This window comes from Lissotriton helveticus, chromosome 7 (assembly GCF_964261635.1).
Source record: "Lissotriton helveticus chromosome 7, aLisHel1.1, whole genome shotgun sequence".
Classification (NCBI taxonomy): domain Eukaryota; kingdom Metazoa; phylum Chordata; class Amphibia; order Caudata; family Salamandridae; genus Lissotriton; species Lissotriton helveticus.
In genome coordinates, this window is record NC_136068.1 from 516,311,004 (window position 1) to 516,332,636 (window position 21,633).

General features: G+C 43.6%; 1 protein-coding gene across 5 annotated transcripts in view; it reads right to left on the reverse strand.

The window, feature by feature from the left end:
* Positions 1-1,982: 1,982 nt before the first annotated feature.
* Positions 1,983-21,633, reverse strand: part of LOC144768689 (crk-like protein) — a 126,634-nt gene continuing 106,983 nt past the window's right edge. For 4 of the 5 annotated variants that reach the window (XM_078652550.1, XM_078652549.1, XM_078652548.1 and 1 more), the window contains exons 4-5: positions 19,679-19,840; positions 1,983-3,180 (exon numbers count right to left, since the gene is read on the reverse strand). In XM_078652550.1, the coding sequence (XP_078508676.1) occupies positions 2,818-3,180; positions 19,679-19,840 (525 nt within the window). In that variant the 3' untranslated portion in view covers positions 1,983-2,817. The remainder of the gene's footprint in view (positions 3,181-19,678; positions 19,841-21,633) is intronic. The other variant, XM_078652551.1, reaches the window with a different exon arrangement.

Sequence of the window (21,633 nt, forward strand, 5' to 3'; positions counted from 1 at the left end):
ACTTATTTTTTACATTTAAAGCACTGATTTAATTTCAGTAGTTTCCTGGCAGCTTGCTTCTCTGAAGTGTTTTGGCTCGCAAATGAGCCTTGTTCACAGATGAGTAGGTTTAATTGTTGAACTGACCACACGTTTAAATACAGACTACCATCTCACCTTTGTAGTCAGTCTTAGGGTCATACATTAATCAGAATGAACTGAAAACACATTTTAATTACTCATAAAAATATTGCATGTGATTCCATCATACAACAACATAGTGGTTGCAATTAAAGTGATTACAGTGCACAGTTCCATTATAATCAAACAACCATGGGCAAGAAAGTTCAGGTCACTAATGAAATTTTTCACCTCTCATCAAGGTGCTTTGTATTGATGAACAGGATGCTCAGTTCCCACTTGACTGAGGCCACCCTTCTAGGTTGGGGGCTCCCATGTATGGAGGAGTGCTTGTGGATTGAATTCCGAAGCATGATCCGCTCGCCTCCACGACTGCTAAGGATTTTCCTGGTATTTCTGAAAATAGTTAGTGAGTAAGGACAGCATTATGGGCAAGATTGCTGCCTCATGCTGATTTCTGGACCTTTGCATTTGTCAAGTACTAAATGAATAATTACAGGCAACGTTGCACAGGATGAAGGGTGAAAAATATAATTTGTGACCCGAACTTTCTTGCACGTGGTCATTTGATTATGATGGAACTGTGCACTATAATGACTTTAATTACACCCACTCAGTGGGGGCTCCACCACTATGGTGGAGGAGCAGTGCCCCACTTATTTTGAGCAATGTAAAGTAAAGAAAATATAAAATTATAATAACTTTGAGTTATTAACATTTTATGTTTCCTTTGCGGGTGGGCGGGTGGGGCTGCTTTGCTCTCGGAGAAGGGCAGGGAAGAAGTGGCTTGCCCACTCCTAAGTGCGCAATGACTGTTTAGTCGCTCCTCTCGGGCCACCCCAACCAGTCATGCGCACTTCCCCCGTTCTCCATGCAGGCTGCATCACAGCCCGGTTGGAGAACAAGCTGAGGCACCCATTCCCTGATTGAGCGTTGAACCAGGATGCTCAAAACCAATCACAACGCTGCATTGCAGCGTTGTGATTGGTCAGGGGAGCCTGGGTGCTTACCAATCACAATGCTGCATTGCATCATGTTGACGGCTCCGTCAAAATGATAGAGCCTTGCACCAAAATGGTTTGTATTTTATTTTATTTTTTTAATCACAATGTGGTATTTTCTTTTTGGAAATCAAAAATAAAATATTGCCATTGGAGTCCTCTTCCATGGTGAGGGGTGAATTGAGCAGTTTTCACTGCCCCTTTCTTCCAGGGCTTTCCTGGCAGCAAAATGGCAGTGAAAACTGACCTCTAATTCCAACAGTAAAATCAGGTGGAAGGAATTAGAAGTCTGCCTCCGACAGTCCTTACTCCGTAAGGCCATTGGATGGGTTTCATCACGGCAGAGACATAGTAGTCCCAGCAACGGGCACTTCAATTTTAAGCCTTTAGGTGTCCAGGGCCGAGTGTCCATCATTGATGCTGGTCAAACAGTGAGATGGGGTCAACAGTCTCTTTGACCATATCCCACTCTGTGACGAGTAAGGGACATAACAAGGTCAGCCGATGAGAGGAGGCAGCAGTGCCAATCATCACAACCACAGAGGCTGCCCTCCCGCCACCCAACATCACCTACGTGGCACGATACGTTTTTCTTTTTAATGTTTGGTGCATGCATGCATGTGTGTATGTATAATTGTATGTGTTTTTGTGAGTGTGCTGTGAATGGGTGTGTGTATGCATGTGTGCTTATGTATATGTTTGTGCTTGATGAGTGAATATAGGTGACGTGAATGCATGGCTGTGAGTGTGCATGTGTGCGTTAGTGGGAGGTTCTTCCTCTTGCTCGAATTACCAGCCACCACTGCTGGTAAATACCTTTCAAGGGGTAGTATTTGTTATGAGGCTCAAGGGGGTCAAAGGTACTAATTAAATGTTGTATTTAATGTTATCTTTTTTATATTAGGTACAACATTTTTATGGCATAATTCAACTTTCCATGTAAAACGCTGAGTGCTTAACTACAGGGGTTGGTACCAGAATATTGTCTGATATAAATATTAGGTCCTAAATGTCGTCTACGAAAAGATTGCCCCACTAAAGTTAATAATAAAAAGTACACCAAGGTTGACAATATTTTTAAAAATTATATTTAGGACATTATTTTCTTGTCAGGCGATATACCTATAAACGATAATCTGACATACAACTAGCTACATGTATGCAGACGAAACATGAATCATTTATCAAAAGAACAACAACCATGGTCTGAGTGGCATCAAAGCAGGCATATATACTGTGCTATAAATACAAATTCTGAGTTGAGTTTAGCTCTAGCCAGAGAGATGAAAAATTAGGAAAACAGTTCCTGAGTGGTAACTCATAGTAATGTAGTTTTGTCCAGAAATTGTCTACAAGTGCATTGTCTTCCAATTAGGTGAATGGCACATCTGTGGGGAATAATCACTGGGTAATGTAGACTGTAGGCAGATTCACTTCACATAAAGCAATTGAGTTCGAAAGGCAGAGAAAGGCTTGCTAAAGACAACATGAAGGGGATTATTCCTTTGTTTGAACGTTAAAAACAAAAAGTGATGAACAATGCATGCTAAAGTCTCTTTAATGATTTTGCAGAAGATCGACTGGTTGGAATTAACAATAACTTAGTTAATTATTATTCAAATGGTTTGGAATTTGTCAAATTCCAGGTCCTTTGTATTGAAATTTGGGCTAAACCAGATTGCACTGTCAAACATATCTAATAGATCTTTCTGACATAGGGCACAGGAATCAGGCCCTGCTTCCCCTCCCGGTTCTGGGCAGTCCACCAGTACTTTTGTGACTGCTTCAGCACTTTCAGTACCTCACCCACTTTGAAAGGCAGATTGTCCTCCTCCAGATCCTGGAAATCATAGAGCGCTAGTACCCAGAGAGCGTCCATCCCGTCTGTGGGCGTGGCTCTGTCCGCACACCTAGAAAGGGCTTTAAAGATGGGCTCCTTCAATGTGGCAGTATCCAAGTAATGGGCGGTGTAAAAATCCAGTAGGGTGGGGAAATTTGGGAATTCCTTTGGCCCCATGGTCAGCTTTGCCGGAAGACTGTGGATAATGTAGTGCCGCACCTACGATGAGAAGAAATTAGAACAAGATCATAATGGTACGGGGAGGAAGTACCTTATTTACAAATCATGAGAGGTAAATCTGACATTTCAGGAATTGAGGAAGTCAAATGTAATCCAGGATGGGGCAGGTAGAGTCTAAGATGTTACGGGAGCAAGAACTTTTCTTTACAGACTAATGAAGAGTCAAAGTTTGGGAAATGTGAGAATCAAGTCAGACATCATGGGGCCCATTAGGATGGCGGCACCCTAGCGGTGCTGGGACCGGCCGGCAGTGGTGTGGCAGTCCCGCACCGGCGATTTGGATGCCACTGCCACCGTGGTGGTGGCATCCTCCATTCCCAGCATTGTGGCGGGCAGTGCTCACAGCACCACCCGCCACAATGCTGGGAATGCACTGTGTGCATTGTCATGTACAAAGTAACAAGCACAGCGAGGTGACTGCCACCATGTCCATGACAATGCAGGGGGGGGTACAATAGGTACCCCCCCGTGTGCACCCCCTAATATCCTGGAGGCCCGCACTGGGCCACCATAAGCAAATTCTGCATGCCTTTGTTGCCGCCACGGGAAGGCTTGTTCCCTCTCCCATGCTAATATGGATGGTGATGTCTAGCAGACACCGACACCATATTAAACCCTTTTTCGCTCGGTCGACTAGTTGACCGGGCGGAAAAGCGGCGGACGGGAAAACCGTCCGCCGCTTTTGCGCCCGGTACCCCCTGCCATACTAATATGTCGGGGGAAATGGGTGGCGGGCGGGGAAGGATGAAAGGCGGATCTCCACCGCCATGCGGGCGGTGGCGAGCCGCCCTACATCCTAATGGACCTCCTAGTGTCTGAGTACTCTTCAGATAGGTCACTTAGCCACTTTCCATTTGAATGGATATCTGTGCATTACACAGATGGGAATCAAGCTGTCTACTCTCTATTTTATTTGAAAAAATATATATGGGCTGTGCAGAGAATGCACTGAGGATTCAAAGAGACTGACTGCTGCTACAAAGGACATGCCCTGGGCCATAACACACAACAACGCGTTCAAGGCAAGATCCATGGGACAGTAATCAATTGGGCGGAGCAAGCTTCCTGCACAATAACTAAGCAATCAATGCATGATTGGTTGCTGGCCTGAAAACTATGCCATCAGGTATGTTGTAAGGGCACATCGGCTGGCACTATTACTGTAGCAATGAGTGGTAATGAGGTCTACGCAGGTTGATGTAGTTCAAGATGTTTTATTGTAGTTAGTTACATGTTCTGTAGATCAGCCCCACCAGGAGCAGCCATCATGCTGCTCAGCCCACTCTCAACTGTGACTTCTCCTCACAAGCTCCCAACATTCTTAAGCGCATCATCACTGCAACATTCCACTGGCTGAGTAGATGGTAAAATGGTAAAACAGTAACATGGACAGGATACTAGGATACTACATATTCCCCTTTCTTATATAACAAAAGCAATTAAGATAGGAAACTGAAAAGTGAGAACCATAAATGAGGAAAGAAAAAGAGGAATACAGAAACATCATAAACGATGCAAAGAAGTGAGCAAGGAGGGAACATAAAGATAGGTGGAAGTAGAAAAAGAGGAAGCGACAGATGAAAAAAACCGAAATATATTACTCATCCTCCCTTCTATAAATAACAACATAAAAGAGTAGGAAGACCCAGCGAAAGAAAACAACGAGGAAACAACCAGACACACACATAGTGGAGAAGAAAGAGTAACATCAAGCGGAAGGGAGAACAAAAAAAAATGCACTATGATAATAGAAAGACAGAAGACAAAGAAAGACTGACAACAAGGATAAAGTTCATAATCCACAGATGACAAGAAGAAAAAACATCACAAGGAAAACTGAACACGCGAAAGAAACAGGGAAGCTGAGAGGAAAATACAAGAAGATCCCTCATACAAACCCCATTACTATATTGACAAAGTAATTTAATATGAACATACCATTATGTTGCACGATTGATAATGTAATATATAACACAAATATTACGTTGATAAAATAACACAAATGGGACTGAAACCCATGAAACACACCCTATGTAAGGGTAAAGATGTACACAACGTATATGAGAATGGGACTAAAACCCCTGACAAACTCCTACCCCTAGGAAAAAGGGCCAGAAACTATTATGAACGGGACTAAAACCCATGAAATGATAGCCCTTGTAAAGACAACGCCATGTAGAGGTCATATACTGTGCAGTGAAGTAATGGGACTTAAACCCATACAACACAAGTAAGAAAACATGGGACTGAAACCCCTGACCTACCCTAAGACAAAAGGGAGGTTAGATATTGTTAACTAATGTATATGGGTCTGAACCCATAACCTGTCCCTAAGAATAAGGATGGTTAACAAATGCAAAGAGGACTAACACCTATGCATAGATCTCTTGAAAGAGGGTAAGAAACGTAAGTAGCCCAAGAAGGCAACTGTATTGTGAGCAAATGGGACTAAAACCCATTGCCATCCCACTATAGGGAAGACTGCATGCATGCATGTAAATTGAAATAATTAACTCTTGGCGGTGTGTACCTAGGGTCCATGTACGCACAATGTTGAGCCCAACCAAAAAAAAAATCATACAATCCTATGAAGGATAAAACTTGAGAGAACAGTAACATCATGAAATGTACAACAAGCCAAAGCATAGATGCATATGTAAAACAGGCTTAAATTACCATTTGCATTAACATTTCATTTGCAGACAGTTACAAAATATGTGTGTACGTGTCACCGTATCCATGTGACACTCAGCAGAGTTGGATTAAGCACACTTGAAAGACATATTCCGGTAATAGCGGGTGCATGGGGAATGGCATCCATATACTGTAATTATGTTCACATGGAACACTGTGAGTCAGAAAAAGTCACGACAAGTGTCAGTTTCAGCCAACAAAAAGAAATATAACGTTCCTCTAACTGTGCTTGACACCAGCAAAACAAACGGCCCGGCGGTGGCGATCTGACCGCAATCCTAATGGGGGCCTAACTGCTTACCCAACGATTACATCAAAAAGATTTGCAGCCATTTCACCGAGGAACACACTCTGGACGCCAGTGCTTGCCCAGCAGTGACTGCTGTAATATTTTTTATTTTTACAGGTCCTCACTGCCCTACCCACTTGGCCCACATGAATTTTGCCATCTACAACTGCAGCACAGTTTAATTAAGCACTGCAGTGCAGACGGCAAGATGTCAGTCGGCATAATCAACGCGGGCGAAAGTCTGAATACCATCAAAGCACTACTTTAGAGAGGAGATTGTAGGCACATACTGACCCTCTGCCGGATAAGCTATTAGTTCTCATCTGAGACTCTACACAGTGTTTATGAATTACTTTAAAAGGGTAAGGGAATGATTCAAAGATAATGTTTAGATTGCCTGATGAGATCATTCATTCTCAACCCATTTCCTCCTTAGTGTGACCTCTTCTGCCAGGCTCCACCACGAAAACAACAATAGTTGCCAATCTTGGATCAAGTTTTAATTTCTTATAAGCATTGCCCAAATAGAGGCAACACAATGTATTCATAGGAGTCCATAGTGTCACTCGGTTGGCCCATATCTCCCTTTGCAGCCTCCTTTCATCCCTCGTCAGTTCTTTACTCATAACAAGCAGGGCTTTGTGTGTTGCTACCAGCTACGTGTCACCCTACATCAGTGGTTAATTTGAGCCGGTGGTCTCCAGTGCTGGCACCGGCACTTAATTGTTAACACTGGCATTTAAGACAGTCTGCCACATGGTGGCACTGTTTGGGTAAATTAGAGAGGAGCAGAACAGTTGTATATTTCAATATACATCAGAATCAACTAATACCTGCTGCCCAAGTCATTCTTATAGCTGTAGGGGCCTGAAAAAGTCTGAATTGTTATACTTGTAGGCGTGTGATGGTTAGTAGATGTGTACGTACTGTCATTGGCAGCGATGGCAGGGGCCATGAGTGGTGTAGGCTGCAGTGTCCTCCTGACAGGGCTCTGGTGCTTATGCTTTTTTACAAATTAAGCACTGCACATGACAATCTTCACTATCTTGCCAAGCTATTGAGAGGATAATCAAAGAGCGTATGCGTGCTTATGTTAAGCGCTCTGATACCTGATTCGGTTCGGGTCTAGTTCGCGCTATATAAAACTCTGCAAAAAAAAAAGAATAATCATGGTAGGTTACTTATTCCTGACAAGCTTCTTGTACAGAACAGCAGCAGAATCCAGAAGCCCACTGTTTATGAATATGGGATGGAATTGGAAAACTAAACGCATCAGCATACCTGCTAGCTCACACTGTGCCACCATGTGTCACACGATCTCGGCTCCCATCACATGGTCTCTTGGTGAGGAGCTGATATCACTTGGAAGCAGGGAAAACGAGCTGAAAACCACTGTAAAAAGTGGTTTTCCAGCTCGTTCTCCGAGGCTTTGAACTGCCAACGTCCATTAAGGGGTGTGGAAACACCACAGGACATGGCACCAACCTCAGCAAGTTTTTTTTTGGGGGGGGGGGGGAAGCTTGGGGGTGGGGTGGGATGGGGTTCAAAAGTACCTTTTGACGTTGACAGTTCAAAGCCTCAGAAAAAGTGAGATTGTTCTTCAAGTTGGCAGGTATGCATTAGTGTTCAAGGCAAGGAGAGTTTTGGTGGTGTAACACAACACACCTTCATTCTGGGGACCTCGGTGTCTGCTCTGTGCTGCGCTGGGCTCATTAGGGCATGGGGCAGCACTTTACCATGCCCTTCCGAGCCAGCGAAGTAATGGCTCATATACATTTTGCATTGATTTGCTTCAACTGTTTTTTTTAAAATTGATGTATTGGTGAGTGTTTACAGGACATGTTTTTATATGTAGTTTCTATGGCGCACTATAATTGGCATGCATAAACTATAATAATACTTTATAGAATTTAACACACTGCTAAAGTATGTACACACAGGTGTCCTTGATGGGTCCGCAAGTATTAATATCACACCTACAGCGGGGTGATGTGCACAAGAGCTTTCTCTATTATGTTGTAAGAGGCGAATGTTAATTAGGGTACTGGGATATGCTTGGATGTATGACATTACAACGCATGCTTTTACCACGCAGTTTTTACAACGCATACCATTACAACGCATAGCGCTTTGGGGTGCTGGATAGTGAATAGTTTAATTTACTATTCCAACTCCAGTCCTCGTGGATAGTAGGGAAGGTGTTGGATAGTAATTTAAATCTATTCCCTATACCTAGAGCGCCCCCAAGCGCAATGCGTTGTAATGGTTTGCGTTGTAAAAGTTGCGATGTAAAAGCACCGCGTGGTAAAAGTTGCGTTGTAAAGGATGTTTCCCATATGCTTACATGCCACTTCTGAATAGTCGTTCGTAAAGGGGTGTCCACAAAAACTGGGGTTGCTTTTTAGCACTGATCAAGTACATGACACCTCTTGACAATTAAAGTGTCTCTAGAAAAACCTACACACCACATTCCTTTACTGTACAATATAAAAATGTGTTTCTTTCCGCAGGTTTGCTTCAACGTTATGTAAAAATCTCCCTGCCAGATTCCTAAAACCCTGCATGGAAAAATTACCTTGATTGATACTTCGAAGTTTTTTTCTCCCAATACTTTTTTTGAATGCCCCTCTTATTCTCTTTTCCCATCTGCCCACCTCGAGTATATAAAGACTACTCGGAATGCATGAGAGTGGTCAAGAGTGTGGTCGAGGGAAGAAGGGTATGCTGGAATTTAGGGAATGAATTCGTTCATATGGAGTACCTTGACTTCTTTTTTGAAGGAAATACTTGAAGTCAGAAGGAATCCCTCAACTATTTCCTTCAAGAAAGAAGTCAAAGTACTCCTTATGAACAAATTCCTTCCCTAGATTCCAGGATACCCTTCTTCCCTGTAGTAGTCTTCATGCACTAGCCTTCCCAAAAAGAACACTATTGAATACTAAAAATGGCATAAAATAGTCTTCGAATGCTATAAAAAGACAGGTTAACCACTAAATGTAGTATTCGACTTCGGTAAGGGTACTCGACCATTCTCAGAGACGACCTCTTGGTTCTCAACTTATTCGGTTTGGACTATCTTCCCGTTTACTGACATTGCCTATTCCTATAGTTCTTACGTAACGCTACTAATGGCCTTTGCTTATATTTCCCCTCTGCTCTCCGATCTTGTAAGCATTCCCTCCCGTCCCTGGTTGACATCTATACATTGATATTGACTGTATTACTATCACTGTGAGAGGTCTGTCATTTAACAACACTGGGCATGTGTCAGAGACGTTTTAAGGCATGGCAAAGTGGGCTCTGGCCCAGTGCCCCAGCCTCTCAGAAGCCCGTGAGTGCCTTCTCCACTGTGCCTGAGTCAGCTGTGTCTGCAGAACAACCTGCCCCAAAGACCCTGAATGGTTATTAAAGGTAGATTTCTTTAGAAACCATGTTCTTTTTCTTTATTTTTTAGTAAGGGTGGTTGATGTGCGTGAGTTCATTACAGAGGTTTGGAGGAAAATGTTGTGATGATATGTTTTTTAAGCCATGCAACATCCATTAAAAAGTTTTGTTTAGATGGAAACAGTACCTCATTTATGAGAAATGAAAGGGGTCACACAGATTCTTTTCAAGAACATTAGTGAGCTACTGCTGCATCATGTATAGAAAACACACAGTCCTAGACTGCCCTCTGGTGCACATATTTTGAATGTTAGATGTAAAAGCTTGTAGAACTTGAAGTTACATCTAATGTGGGGTACATATTTACATGTTTATTTTTGTACATATAACATCTCACCTACTTTATATTTCAGCACATTTTAACATTAATAAAGCAGGCAAATGGTCTCTACTGACACACAATCTGTTCCAAAACAAGAGTAATTTCTTAGAGCATCTTTCTCTACAAGGTCACTTATCCAATAAACATATTCCTACAGGGAAAGACAACGACATTCAGTCCTGTTCAGGGTCCACACTACATTTTTAAGCACAGAGTGCAACTGTCCTGCTCTATTTTCTGAAACTCTGTCACTTTTGTGTGGTGATTGGTGTCTGTCAATGTACAGAACCAGCTGTGTGTGTGAAGACAGTTTGCAGTGCTGCTGCCCATACTCTATCTGTGAGAGTGAGGACTTGGCCTTCCTCTGTCTGTTTTATGTGTTGTATACTTAACATTTTGTTGCACCTTCCTTGTTTCAGGGACCTAAAATGTTCTTCTGTTCCTGTGGAGCGGCCCAGGAAATGCAATCCTTCATTTGCTTGGTTAGTTCTGTGTCTGAGATTAGCTTTCACTGGTGATGCCTGTTTGGTGCCTACAAGAAGCTCACATTGTTGCTACCTGTTCTTTTTGTGTGTGTCTTTTGCACTACTGCTACCTGGACTGTCCAAAGGATGTTTACTCTGCTGTTGTCTCTACTGTGACTATTCTGTTTAACAGGCAGGCTTGCACTGATGCTGTGTTATTGTCCCCCCTTTGTAAAGGTTTAGTGTTCAGCATTCCCCCAATTCTTAAACGGGCCAGATGTGCATACCCCTTAGTGCTATTTGAAACATATTAGCCAATTATTTTGGGTGTGCCTTCACTGATTTTTGGGTTATGGAAATGGATCAGTCGCAGAGTGAAAATGTGTTGTTGGCTTTCAAGTTTGACATCCATAATAGTTTGCAATAACCCAGGCTTCAGAGTGCTGCCTGCAAGTGAGAACATAGGACTGACTGTCTACTGTACGACGGGACTCGACCCTCTGCATTCCCGGGGAGGCCCCGTTTGATCGGACGACTGCCGTTTCTTCAAGCTAGACGTCCCTACACATAGGCAGTGGAGCCCTTTAGGTCACCCTGATGTCCTGCCTGACCATGGTCCAGAGGCTATGGACGGAACTATGATTTTCTGGGCCTAAATTCCTTCCAGACTGCTTGGAGTGTTTTGGGGAGGAGACGGAGCAGTGCCTCAGTGAGTGAGAGCCCGGCTGCTCATGCTGCCCCACCCTGAAGTTCTTGAGTGGTAGCAAGCAGGTCGGGCCCATTGGTGCATCTTCTTTAGCGAGGCGGTCTGAGTCTTTCATCCCAGAGAAACTTGGATACACCAGTGGAAATTTCTCCTTGGCGCCCTTGAGGGCAGAGCAGCTGGGAGCCAGGGGTAAGGACATGCGCCTGACATACCAGGCCCAATCAAAACTAGACAGATTCACCACCCTTCCAGTTGGAAAGAAGGGGGCTTCATTAAACAGTACCTTGGAGCGCCCCGAGGTGGAATGGACCAATACCAGAGCCATCCTATAAGCTATTTAGGACTTGAGGAAAGCAGTGGGAATGGAAATTGGAGAGGTGAGAATGGATGTCACACTACTCAGACAAGTCCTCTGTAATGTTGCAAATCGGGTTACAGAGGCCGAAAGCCCGGTCTCCATCCTGGAAGGTGAAGTATCTACACTTAAGGTCACTGTCTCAAAACTGACTCTTTCAACAAAACACTTCGAGGCTAGATTGGGTACAGAAGGTGCGAACCCCAAGAAATTCCTGGAAACTTGGCTTAAATCCTTGGTCCTGACTAATCTTCTATCTCCCCCTGGGTCATTGGTGTCTAAACATCCACAGGAGGCCCTTCCTTGACCAATGAGCACAAGGATACTTAATTTCCGAGACCGATATGTAATACTCTGAGAGGCACTGAATACCTCATGTACCAATCCACACATATCATATTCTTTCCAGATGACTCCAGATTGACACAGCAGAAGTGGAAATCTTTCAAACAGGTTTAACAGAAGCTGAGAGCCATGAATATCAAATAAAGGTTAATGTTCCCCGCTACCATGAAAGTGACCCATGACTCCCGGGCCCCCTTCTTTAGCACTCCGGAAGAGGCCTGGGGCTGGGCAGCAGAGTTGAGGAATCTCAGAGATACCAAGATGCACAGGGGAGACTTCGACCGAGCACCTCCTCCCCTAATGGCATAGAAGGAAGGGGTCCCAACGCTGCTTCAGCCTGCCCCGAGGATCCCTGGAATCCTCTGGGACTGAGATTGATCCACAAAGTTCGGACACACGTGAGCAGGGTGGTGAAACATTCTCTCGGAATTGCTGGAACAGTTGGGGCAGTCCCATGTTGTCCATGACCTTAATGTGGTTCTTAATCCTGAGCTTCAAACAACCTCCAGCGCAGAGGCACATTGGATAAGTGGCTCCAAATCACTGGAATCTTGGATGAACTCTTCTGGCCTCTGCGATATGTGGAGGGTGTGGCATCCCCACGAAAGGGAATTCATGCATACGAACGCAGCCCACAAAACTTGTCTGACTTGGTGCTCCTCCCAGCTGCTGATGTCCTCCTTACCACAGCAGTGGAGATTCTCCCATGAGACCACTTCTGATCTCTCTCCATATAAATACTCCATCAGCAACTCGAAGACAGATTTGGCAGCTTTATACCTAGTTTCTAGCCAATAACCAATACGATACGAGGTTGGGCCAAATCTTTGATACGTAGACATAGAGAGGTGATGGGTCAAGAAACCCATATCCTACAAGTTGAACAAAGATGCTTAGAGACCCCCCATAACACTCTCTCCCAACAGTTAGCAGTGGCTAAGTATTCCCTTCATCAGCTTGTTTTGGAGGAGGCCTGTCAATATTGGTGTGACTTCTACTGGGTCTATGAATTGGGAGGTAAATCCATTAAACTACTCTACAGGCTTGCCACTCATGATATGCCCCCCCCAGGATAGTGCTAGACGGGAGAGACACCACACTGCAGTGACCACTGCTGAGCCCTTCGCAGACTATTACAGGGCACTGTACACTTACCCCCCACCCACCACCACCACCTCACCATGCTCCTACCTCCTCGATGCTGGCAGCTATTCCCCTGACACAGATTTTCCCTGCTCCAAGAAGTGGAATTGGACAGCCATCGTACACTGAAGGAGGTGGGAGAGGTCCTGGGTGAGATGTTCCCTTGGCAAGACCCTGGGCACGGACGGCTTTCTGGTGAAATTCTACTATAAATATTGAGAAATTATTGTGCCCTGGTTGTGGGATCTCTAGGTGGAGGAAGAGGGCAAGTGGAGGTTTCCCCAGGAGTTGAATTTTGCCAACATTGTAGTTTTACATAAAAACTAACCCCCCCCCCCCACCCCCCGAAAGCTTTTCCTCTTATAGGCCAATCTCACTGATTAACAACAAACTCAAAATATTTGCATAATTGCTCGCCCGCAGACTCCTTCAAGTCATCACTAACCAGATCCACCTCGACCAGTGTGCCTTTATTCAGCGCAGCAGCATGAGGCACTGCAATAGATGGCTACATATGGTGCTAGCCCCACAAATCAAGATCCAAGAGTTGTATGTCCTCTTACTTATTGATTTTGAGAAGGACTTTGACTTCATTGACAGGGTGTTTCTGGAGCACGCATCGCAGTGCATGGGCTTTGGCCCGAGATTCATCCGCTATATCAGACTACTATACTCTTCCCCCACTGCACAGGTGTGCGTAATTGGGACACTTTCTGACTCTTTACCCATTTGCAGAGGGACTAGCCAAGATTGCCCTTGTCTCCTTTGCTCTTTGCCCTCGTGATTGAGTCATTCGCTAGGATTGTCAGATGTGATGCACAGGTACAGGGCTGCCATTGGCGAGGAGGATGATGAAATAGCGCTATATGCAGATGATGTCCTTCTTTATCTGCCAAACCCACAGTACTCGGGCCCGCGAGTGATGAGAATCCTGTCCCTCTATGGGGAAGTCTTGAGCTTACACACTAGCTGGACTAAGTCACTCCTAACCCTACTTACCAGGGGGGCGGAAACCACAAATTGGCAAACACAGATCCCAGTCAAATGTCTCAGCTTCCTCTAGCTTGGTATGCAGGTCTCAGGGAAAGCCATACTGACCTAGTTTCTTAACCTTCCCCCTGCTTCTGATCAAAATGAAATGATAAAAAAAGGCTTAGGAGCACTTCCCTCTTGTGTTCTTTGGTAGAGTGGCCTTATTTAAAATGATTGTTTTGCTTAGATTTCTGCATGTCATGCAACAATTCTGCTCCATATACTGACAGCATTGCTGCGGTATCTTATGGATACTATTAAATCATTCCTTTGGCCGGGGTGCCTACCTCCTCCACTATGCATTGTCAAAGCCAAATGTTGTCAGTCGACATATGACAGGCACACAAGTATGGCTGTCATTTGTCTGTATTACTGGGCTTCACAATTGCTAGTTATTAATGACTGGATTAATGGGGGCTGGGGATGCCCATCTATAAACTGGAGCTTGCCCTTCTGGGTCTGGAAAAATGCCCTTCGACTACTCTGCGGAGGTCCTCTATCCCGTTTCCTGCCCGAGCCTACCAGGGTGGTGATTTCCACATGGTGCATGGCACTAAAATGAGTAGGGTGGGTAAAGCAAATCACACAATATGCCCCATTGTGGAAGGTACAATGACGTGCCCATGTGTCATGTCTGGAGGTCTTCCAGAAATGGGACAGAATTTGTATTACTTACCTGGGTGATGTTAGGAGGGAAACGTCTACTAAATCCTTTCAAGTATTGAAAGCACAGTTTTCATTTTCTACTACACAGTTACACACATCTCTGCAGCTGAGACACGCACTCCACTCCCATCGGGAGGAATTTCTTAACCCGTCTGCATATAACCCACTCAAGGCCAAACTGTTTGAGGGATCCCCCTAGACAAAGGAGGGATTTCACTATATTTAAATTATTGGTCATAAATTCCCCTGATACATTTGATCTTCTGAAATAAAAATGGGAATTCTGATCAGGCCCCTTAGAAGATGCAGACTCGAGGGACAAGCAAATGGAACGTCATATCATGCCTTCTGCTGCTCATTCAGCTACAAATATCTGCACGGCACACACTTTACTCGATGGGTCTTTGGAAGGCAGGTAGACTTTCTCCACATGGTGTGGTTGTATACCATTATCACAAAGTACTGGTCGACCATTGGCAAGATATTGATGGAGGTCCCCTCCTAAACTGGTGCTGCTGGGAATCTTAGAGGAGCTTGGGGAACCCCGAATATGCACATTGGTGGGCATGGGCACATTGCACTTGGCAATGGACTGGTGCTTCAAACTGAAGGGACCCATTTACAGAGGTAGGCGCTGTCTGCATAAGCACTCCATGATATGGGGTCAGTGGAGGACTCAGCAGTGAATCTTCTGTTGGGTGAGGGAGCTGCTTTTGCACAGTTTTTTTCAAATATGGAATCTGGTGTGGGGATCGGGAAGGGTTATGATCGCCTATACATTTGTTATTGCAAACCAATAAAATGTGGTTCCAAAAAAAGATGTACTCCAGTTTTATCGCTGATAAGATTTATGTAACCTGAGTTAAGGTCATGTGTTTGATGTCTGAGCAACAACAATTTCTTTAACATGAGGGTCAGCTTTGCTGTCTGAGTCCTGTGTCTGTACGTTATGGGTAACCTGGGGGAAAGTTTTGCTTTTACCTGCTTGAGCATGTAATCTGAGAGTAGCCAAGCTGATGGAGGACTGTGTCTGTAAGATCTGTGTAATTAGAGGGATTGTGTTGCTGTCCAATGTCAAAGTGATAGAACTACTGTCTAAAAGTTGAGTCTGTGAGAACTGTGTGATTAATGAATTATATCCCTTTGACATTGGAACCTGTACAAACTCTGTAAAAATAAGGGTAACTCTAAATCTTTGGAAGATCTCTACAACTCATATAGTTGATACCCAAGTCTGTAAAGCATTTATGACCTTTGGAGTGACAGATTTCCTGTAGGGTGCTTGAGCATATGATAAGATAGATGCAAAGAGTGGCAGTGCTTACCTTTTGACAGCATGTCTGCTTTGTGTTAAAGGAACAAAACTCTGTTTTCTAAAATCTGGTCCTGTGATATCTGTGCTGATGCCAACTATCTAAAATACCTAAAAATGTGTAGAGTATTCACATGTTTATAAAATGCTTTCAATTAGCCTAAAATGATCCTGAAAAGGCTGCAATACAGCCCACATTTGTATTCATCTAATTGCATTTAAAAATTCATTCTCTTTAAGTTTCTCTCTTATATTTGAAAAACATTGGTTGTAGTTCTTATAATTCAATGTGTCCTTATAAACTGTAGTCCTTCTGTCTCAGCCTGGAACACATATTGGGAATTTCATCTTAGAAATGATTAATTTGTACTAAATAAGTCTAGAACCTCAAAACATAGGCCCACAATTGATATTTGGGCCCAGTGCCCTTGTCTGTGCCCTACATGTGAACTGGCCTAAGAGGGTATGAAAGAGCTGAAATTGGATAATAAATTAAAAAATGTTCTGAACAGGGGCCCCCAAAATATGTTTGGCCCTGGGCCCCCAAAACCCTTAAGATGTCCCTTCTTACAATATGTTGAATGGCCTCTCCAGTGTAATCCCAGACCCGGCATCACTTTTCTTGGTTTTTTCTTGGTTACTATTAAGACATTTCGGGAAGAAATCGGAGGATGGGGAGCCCACCAAATTGAAATAGCATGAATGTATTTTTTAAGACCCTGGAGTAACTTAGTTCCAGCTAGGGTTGTGCAATGAGCGTGTGGTAGCTGTTGATCACTGTTCAGGTGGAGGCCTTCTTTGCAAGTTTATTTTTGTTCTCTAAAAGTAAAAGGGGGCTCATGTTCTTCGTGAGGAGTCGCTTGAAAGTCCCAATTCCCACCGGTATTTCCCAAAGCCTCCTTATTGGAATAGCTAGCATGCTTTTTCTCCTATGGTCCTGATATCTTGCAACAGCAGATGATCTAAAGTATCGGGTTGTGCTTGCATGAGTTTAAAGCACATCCTCAAAAAAGCCCCTTGACGGGCAGTTGTTTGGTTGACCAATCCAATTTTGAATGTATTTAAGCTGGGCAAGCATTGCTCAGTGCCTGTTGGTCTGGAATTCCCCATTGTTGATCTAGACGTAAGATAATTTCGTCTTCGAGTCATGTTGAGAATAGATTCATGTTAAAGTCGCCTGTCAGCAGGAAATGGGCGTTATTTTTACCTGTTTTTCAGTCTATAATTATGTACTGAGGCTAGACTATCCGTTCCATTTTATGTTGGAGAGAGGGATTGAGATAAATGTATAAAATGATGAGTTTAAGATTTTCAATCTAATGTTTAATATTGAAGCAGCAAGGCCACTAACCAAGGTAATTGCAAAGACATTTTGGTGATGCTGAAAGATAGTGCGAAGGAGATATATACTGCTAGCCCTCCCTTTGGCCTTTCTTCCAAGCTGGCGGTAATTTCTAAACCACTTGCGGGAATCATCACATCGGTTCCTGTCAATTCTTTTAACAGTTTGGTGCAGGACTCTGTCAACATGACAGACCCACACCAAACTGTTTTCTTTTTCATTTTTCTTGAGAAGGATTTTCTTGTTGAAAATAAAAAACAAAATACTTTCACTGCATCTTACCACAAGGGGGTGCCCGATGGTGACGGGCAGTGAAAACTGACCTCTAATTCTACTAATCTAAATTACGTGGGTGAAATTACAAGTGTAATTGTATGGAGTGCTGGGCACTGACTGACGCCTAACATGCATTCAGATGGGAAAGCAAACTAGCATTGGTAGTGAAGTCTGTGTTAATGCGGTTTGCCCGTTTGCTCTTGGTTTCCAAAGTTGGTATACTATAGCTTTCTTTTTGACCCTGTGGTGACTCTATCAAGTCATTAAGAATAGCTGTACAGGCTTTGAAGTTGACCAATGAGGCAAAAGTCACAACGTTTTCTTCTAGCATGTTGATATTGATTGGAGTTGACTTTTCCATATCTTTGTGTTTTTGTGCGCTAACCCTCGGATTTATTGAGTACTCCTTTGCGTTCTCTTTTTGCAGGCCATCCTGGTCCAATACGTCCACCTGCTTTACATGGTTGGGGCAGCTCCCAATACGTCTGTTTGTTTGAAACAATTGAGAAGAACTTGTGGCGTTGGCTGATCTCTCAAATGTGGCTTTATTTTTGACCCTGCCCCAAGCCTGGAGCTGGTCAATGTGCTCTTATTAGCTTTAAATACTCTTATTAGCTTTACATTTCTCAACTTTTGCCATACAATTTGGTTGCCACTTACCTGTTGTGAAAGCCACCAAGCCTCTTTGTTTGCCTGACCTCATCCTCGACCTCAAGTAGAGAAATGCTGCTGCATGCTTATTTGGATTATAAACATCTACTAGGTTATTGTCTTTTGGACCAAGCCTCTAAAATTATCTAGCTTCCCAGACTCCTTGATTTCCAGGTTCCAAAGTTCAAGCTCAAAAAGCAGTTTTACAGAAGTTTACAGTTCTTTAATGTTTTTCACATTTTTTATAATGACAACCTGGATATATGTAGAAGGCTGTAGAGCCTGTGTGGCAGCAAAGCCTGCAGGGTTGTGGGGGGCTTGGGAGAGAGCAGTGGGGGAGCAGCACAACGCACAAGCTGCACTGACTCCTAAGGTTGCTGCTTCTGCACTCTGCGGTCTCAACTCACATCTACTGGGGCTAATCCACAGCGGCCCACTCAGCACCAACCCCAGCAGTGCTTGTAGTTTTCTTCCTGCCCTCCACCTGGCCTGCCTTTCTTTTTTCTCGTTAAACAGGGCGCGTTGGACTTTTGACTGCAGGCTGCGGTTGAGTTGCTCCTTTGAATTAGGCTCAAACCTGAGCATGGAGACATGAAGTTACTACCTCACCTCCCCAATCGGAGGAGGTTAGACAAGGAGGAGCTGAGCTTGTGGTAATCACTGAAGTGGTTGAAGGTCGGCGGCGACTCAACATGTTGTCCTGCTGATGACATCCCAGTGCGGTCTCTGGTGTAGCTTACAGTTTGTTGTAATTATAGCAGTGTCGACGACTCACAAATCCACGGGCCGCTACGGCGACCTCAGGGCCACTCGCCTCTCCTGTCCTCCGCTGCTCTGGCTCTCCTCCTCGTCCATGACCCTCACCCTCCTCTGTTGCATTTCTCTGTGTCTCTGTATCTCTGCATCACACCAAAATACACATAAACCTGGCAAGTACAGAAAACACAACAGTGCATGGTTCCCTCATTCTTATAAGGGACAAGGAGAGTGTAGATCAATGTGTTCATCTACCAGGGTGGCATGCTTCACCATTGGGCATGCTTCTCATCCAGACAGAGATGCTGCTTGCCTGGATCGGGCTTCGAAAATAGGAGCTCTTTGTGGAGCTCTTTTCCAGCACAAGAATGACAAATATTAAAAGGAATCGTCCAACTGAAAAATAAAATATATTTACCAGAAAGTCAACCAGCTGCACTTTATTAAGCTTGCTTATGCATGATTAGAATTTATATGAAAAATAGGATATTCAGGAAGTACACTTGGCCCACAAATCCTCTGATCTCCATGTGTTGGCCTAATTAAACAGTCCCATGCAGGGTGTAAGGCCTTCTTCAGGGCCAATGGATGCCTAATGTCACTATCCCTAACCTGTTCACATGCCTGTCAAATACTAAAGTGTAAGATGTATGATGTACAATGCACAGGGCACATTTTACCTTGCTGTTCTCACTGACGGATAGCACGTAATCACCAGGGCAGGTGGCACTGTCCCGGACTAAGAAGGTTCCAGGGGGTTGCCCCATCAGCAGGGCTTCTGTTTCCGCTCTATCTACAGGCCCAAAATACCATTCAGATCTGTCTCCAAAGTTGAAGCTCGCCTGACATTAAAAGACAGAAATGCAAAAAAATCACATACACATTAGTAAGGGGAGGTGTGTGAATAATTGTATGTTAGAATATCATTAGTAAAAATATTGTCTATCACGTCCTTAATATCACTGACAAAAAATATTGCTCCATAAAATGTTAATGTTCTGCTATTAACTCCAATGGGGCAATACATTTGTAAAAAAAAATATTTATGATACAACATTTGTACCTGGCAACATTTTGGTTACATAATTCTGGTACCATAGTGCAAGAACATAGAAAGATTCATAGTAAGAAAGTAAATAGTTACTAGTTTTGCAAACAGGAAAGTTCAGGGTAATACATTATTTATTACCTAATGTTCTGTCTTCTTTGTCTTAATCTTACTGAGTGGGATTTAGCTCCAGCAGGAGATATGATTGCCTAACCCAATCTAAAAGAAATTATTTTTCTTCTTCTCCTTAAAGCTTCCACTCTGGTTGGCTCCTACCCTTGCTGCCACCATAAAGACATTTGCAAATGATGACTAGTTCTGCCTTTAATAGCTTCTGCTCCACCATCGTGTCCCCCTCATCCCAGATGAGGCATAAACCTTGCTTCTGTAATATATCATAAGCGTTCTAAGGCAGTAATTCTATAATAATAATAAATAATAAGAAGAAGACATTTTACATTAACTTTTTATTGATTTTCAAGTACAGAGGAGCAAAATATCCAGCAAAAACACTAACAAATTGCCTGTGTCAGTTCTTTACCATGGATGCAGCCACCGAACTATGCATATAAATGTATTCCTATTATGTAAAACATCCACTATCTGTCTACGTTTTTCATCGAATCATCCCAGATCGACCTTGACAGTCATCTTTTCATGCACGTGAACAGTGACACCCCTAAAGAGACCATGAACTATCTAAGTTGTCAGTTGTATCCATCATATGCGGGAAACATCCTTTACAACGCAACTGTTACAACGCACTACCATTACGACGCAACCATTTCAACGCAAGTCATTACAACGCGTTGCGCTGGGGGGCGCACTAGGATAGGGAATAGTTTTAATTTACTATCCAACACCTTCCCTACCATCCACGGGGACTGGAATTGGAATAGTAAATTAAACTATTCACTATCCAGCACCCCCCAACGCAAGTCGTTGTAACGACTTGCGTTGTAAAACATGCGTCGTAAAGGCATGCGTTGTAATAGCATGCGTTGTAACGACATACATCCATCATATGCTAGTCCATAGATCATCTACAGTACCCCATGTCCACTGTAAATATTCTCCTCTTTTACTGCTCCATAACAAGAGAAAACAATTAAAAAAAATATAGGTCAGAAAAAACATAAAGATCCTCCTCAGAAGGGCCAATGATCACTCCTGCTTGTTGGCATTGAATTAAGAATCTCTTCTGCTGTTTTTGACTATCATGAATCCAGACTTGAGTTGCATAAACCTTACTAAAAACTAAACCCACACCCCAAATCCACGCTCACTTTATCACCCTTCTCCACCAACAGTCAATAAACAGAGATAAAACAACAGTATCTTATAGTGCTCCTGTCTAGTCACCACACCACTTGAAGTAAAGTCCAAATATCAACATTCATCTTACCAGGAAACCTGTCCCAACAATGTACTACACTGTTGGGCTTATTCCCGACCAATTGGAACCCCCACAAGACCCATCAATGTACTTTCAATAGTCCACGCCTTTCAGTGCAGTAAGAAGCCACCTCATGCCTGACGGAAGTCTCCCCAAATCTTATAAAAAGCTAGCAAGTCATCATTCAGTTT